This window comes from Perca fluviatilis, chromosome 9 (genome assembly GCF_010015445.1).
Source record: "Perca fluviatilis chromosome 9, GENO_Pfluv_1.0, whole genome shotgun sequence".
In the NCBI taxonomy this organism is placed as follows: Eukaryota; Metazoa; Chordata; class Actinopteri; order Perciformes; family Percidae; genus Perca; species Perca fluviatilis.
This window is the reverse complement of record NC_053120.1, coordinates 3,643,664-3,648,497: the sequence shown is the minus strand read 5'-3', so window position 1 is coordinate 3,648,497 and position 4,834 is coordinate 3,643,664. Positions and strand designations below refer to the sequence as shown.

At 40.6% G+C, this 4,834-nt stretch overlaps 1 protein-coding gene across 1 annotated transcript; it reads left to right on the top strand.

Annotated features, from left to right (window-relative positions):
* Positions 1 to 823: 823 nt before the first annotated feature.
* LOC120565752 (tetraspanin-33-like) lies at positions 824 to 1,086 on the top strand (the record flags this gene model as incomplete). The annotated part of the gene is given in 1 exon segment (XM_039811758.1): positions 824 to 1,086. A coding segment is annotated over 1 exon segment (159 nt), but the record flags the coding sequence as incomplete, so codon positions are not given.
* Between the last annotated feature and the right edge of the window lie 3,748 nt (positions 1,087 to 4,834).

Sequence of the window (4,834 nt, the reverse complement as noted above, 5' to 3'; positions counted from 1 at the left end):
CCCACCACACCACATTAACTCACATTTTATCTTTACCCCGGAATGATTTTTGACTAATAATAATGAAAAATATGTTTTGATTGATTCTTAGAATGTTAATTTTTATAGGATATTACACATATTATTATTATTATTAGACATATATTATTATTACACACATTATTAATATTAAATTATTATTAGAGATACATTATATACACACATTATTATTAGACATACATACATACACACACACACACATTATTACATATATTACACACACACATACATATATATTACACACACACACACATACACACACACACATTACATTACACATATACATTAACACATACACATACACACACACAGAGACACACACACACACACACACAGACACACACACACACACACACACACACAGACACACACACACACACACACAGACAGACAACCACACAGAGACACACACACAGACATAAACACACACAGACATAGACACAGACAGACAGACAGACAGACAGACAGACAGACACACACAGACATATACACACACACACACACACACACACACACAGACATAGACACAGACAGACAGACACAGACACACAGACACACACACACACACAGCCACACAGGCATATATATACACACACACAAACAGAGACCTGTATTTATTGGACAGCTGAAGATATGCAGCAAAGGGCTGCAGGTCGGAGCCGAACCTGCAGCCACTGCGTCGAGGAGTCAACCTCTATATATATATGTGGGCGCGCGCTCTACCAGCTGAGCTACCCGGGCGCCCAGAAATAAAACCATTAGTAATCTTGGTCCCCCCCGGCAGGTCCTGATGATCGGCCTGGCCGCCGCCCAGATCTCCTGGATCAACAAAGTCCAGCGACTGAAGAACGAAAACGCCCCCAAGAGCCGAAAGTCGCAGAGAAAGGACAGCTACTGGTACCCTGCTTTCAAAGACTTCGACGACGACGAAAACTACTTGTGAGGGGGTCTGTGTCCCCCTAGGGGTACTCTGGAGGACTGCAGTGGGTCTGTGTCCCCCTAGGGGTACTCTGGAGGACTGCAGGTGGTACGTGTCCCCCTAGGGGTACTCTGGAGGACTGCAGTGGGTCTGTGTCCCCCTAGGGGTACTCTGGAGGACTGCAGTGGGTCTGTGTCCACCTAGGGGTACTCTGGAGGACTGCAGTGGGTCCGTGTCCACCTAGGGGTACTCTGGAGGACTGCAGTGGGTCCGTGTCCACCTAGGGGTACTCTGGAGGACTGCAGTGGTTCCGTGTCCCCCTAGGGGTACTCTGGAGGACTGCAGTGGGTCTGTGTCCACCTAGGGGTACTCTGGAGGACTGCAGTGGGTCCGTGTCCACCTAGGGGTACTCTGGAGGACTGCAGTGGGTCCGTGTCCACCTAGGGGTACTCTGGAGGACTGCAGTGGTTCCGTGTCCCCCTAGGGGTACTCTGGAGGACTGCAGGTGGTACGTGTCCCCCTAGGGGTACTCTGGAGGACTGCAGTGGGTCTGTGTCCCCCTAGGGGTACTCTGGAGGACTGCAGGTGGTACGTGTCCCCCTAGGGGTACTCTGGAGGAATGCAGGTGGTACGTGTCCCCCTAGGGGTACTGTGGAGGATTGCAGGGGGTACGTGTCCCCCTAGGGGTACTGTGGAGTACTTCTGGGGGTACGTGTCCACCTAGGGGTACTCTGGAGGACTGCAGTGGGTACGTGTCCCCCTAGGGGTACTCTGGAGGACTGCAGTGGATCCGTGTCCCCCTAGGGGTACTCTGGAGGACTGCAGTGGATCCATGTCCCCCTAGGGGTACTCTGGAGGATTGCAGGTGGTACGTGTCCCCCTAGGGGTACTCTGGAGGACTGCAGGTGGTACGTGTCCCCCTAGGGGTACTTTGGAGGACTGCAGGCTTTTTTCAAAGATTTTGTCGCTGTTTTTGAAGGTCTTGTCGTTTGTTTGGACCTCTTCTTGTCTTTCTTTCTGACTTTTTTCTATTGTCTTGTTTTCTTCAAAGTTTCTGTCACTTTTTTCAAATTTTGTGTCTCTTTTATTGAAGTTTTTGTGACTATTTTCAACCTATTCTCGCCTCGCCTCCTTCTTTCTACCGTCTTTTTCCAAATTTGTCTCCTTTTCTCATCAGCATCTAAAAGTTTTCCAGGTCCGAAGCTGTTGTTTAGTAAATCTATCGCTGACATCGCTGTGTTCTTCCTCTTTATACAGACTTTTATTTTTTCTACCAAACATTATTCGTGCTGGTACATGGATCGGTCTAACTCTCATCAGTTCAGTGTTCTGAGCACAAACAGACAGTTGGAAAAACAGAAAAATGGGTTCAAATATCGTGGTTATGGTTATATACTGTCAATGATTATATACAGTCTTTGGTTATATACTGTCTATGGTTATATACAATCTATGGTTATATACAGTCTATGGTTATATACAGTCAATGGTTATATACAGTCTATGGTTATATACAGTCTATGGTTATATACAGTCTATGGTTATATACTGTCTATGGTAATATACAGTCTATGGTAATATACAGTCTATGGTTATATACAGTCTATGGTTATATACTGTATATGGTTAAATACTGTCATATGGTTATATACAGTCTATGGTTATATACAGTCTATGGTTATATACAGTCTATGGTTATATACTGTCTATGGTTATATACAGTCTATGGTTATATTACTAGTCTATGGTTATACTGTCTATGGTTATATACAATCTATGGTTATATACAGTCTATGGTTATATACTGTCAATGATTATATACAGTCTTTGGTTATATACTGTCTATGGTTATATACAATCTATGGTTATATACAGTCTATGGTTATATACAGTCAATGGTTATATACAGTCAATGATTATATACAGTCTATGGTTATATACAGTCTATGGTTATATACAGTCTGTGGTTATATACAGTCTATGGTTATATACTGTCTATGGTAATATACAGTCTATGGTAATATACAGTCTATGGTTATATACAGTCTATGGTTATATACTGTATATGGTTAAATACTGTCTATGGTTATATACAGTCTATGGTTATATACAGTCTATGGTTATATACAGTCTATGGTTATATACTGTCTATGGTTATATACAGTCTATGGTTATATACAGTCTATGGTTATACTGTCTATGGTTATATACAATCTATGGTTATATACAATCTATGGTTATACACAGTCTATGGTTATATACAGTCAATGATTATATACAGTCAATGATTATATACAGTCTATGGTTATATACAGTCTATGCTTATATACAGTCTATGGTTATATACAATCTATGGTTATATACAGTCTATGGTTATATACAGTCTATGGTTATATACAGTCTATGGTTATATACAGTCTATGGTTATATACAGTCTTTGGTTATATACAGTCTATGGTTATATACAGTCTATGGTTCCACCCATAGACTGTATATCACCATAGATTGTATATAACCATAGACTGTTATATACAGTCTATGGTTATATACAGTCTATGGTTATATACAATCTATGGTTATATACAGTCTATGGTTATATACAGTCTTTGGTTATATACAGTCAATGGTTATATACAGTCTATGCTTATATACAGTCTATGGTTATATACAGTCTATGGTTATATACAGTCTATGGTTATATACAGTCTATGGTTCCACCCATAGACTGTATATCACCATAGATTGTATATAACCATAGACTGTTATATACAGTCTATGGTTATATACAGTCTATGCTTATATACAATCTATGGTTATATACAGTCTATGGTTATATACAGTCTATGGTTATATACAATCTATGGTTATATACAGTCTATGGTTATATACAGTCTATGGTTATATACAGTCTATGGTTATATACAGTCTATGGTTATATACAGTCTATGGTTATATACAGTCTATGGTTATATACAGTCTATGGTTATATACAGTCTATGGTTATATACAGTCTAAAAACAGTTTAAAGATCCAATATTTTAATTTGTCAAGGTGGAAAAAAATGAAAATTGGATATTTGAACCCATTTTTCTGTTTTTCCAACTGTCCATTTGTGCTTAGAAAATTGAACTGATGAGCGTTACACGGACCTACATGTCTTAAAAACACTGTTCGAAGGGGGAACGTTATTTAAAAACCACTGTTATAAGAGATGTACATACATTTGGGGTCTCTGCTGAATGTGAAACAAAATGGAGCCTTTAAACAAGCTTTCGTTCCTGTGAATTTATGTTGGTTTTTAGCTTTTTTTTTGTGTGCACGGCTCCAACAAGACTCAGCAAGATGGGAGTCAGAAGTGCTACTCATGAACACACCTTTTTTTTTTTTTTTTTTTTTTTTGACACAAGTGACAGAGGAAACAACGAACGCGACAGACCGACAACATGAGTGACACAGCATTAGAAAGGTTATCCACATGCCACTAATGTGTGTATGTGTTTTGGGGGGGAGGAGGTAGGCTGGGGGTTGCACACACACACATAGAGCACGTTACGAAGGACACGTTGAGTCATGCTATCGGAGAGCTCTAGAATACCTCTCTTTTTCTCTATCCTCTCTTTTTACAAACGAGGACCAGGACCAAGAAAGACGACACCAAGGTGAAAAAATGGACAAAGACCAAGAAAGACAAAGGACAAAGGACAATAGAATGGACAAGGAACAACAAAGGACAGGACAAGGACACACACACAGACAGACACAAGACAAAGGACAAAGGGACAACAGGACACAAGGACAAAAGGAAGGAACCCATGACAAAAGGACATGACAAGACAAAGGACAAAGGGTGACCAGTGACAAGGACAGAAAAGGTGA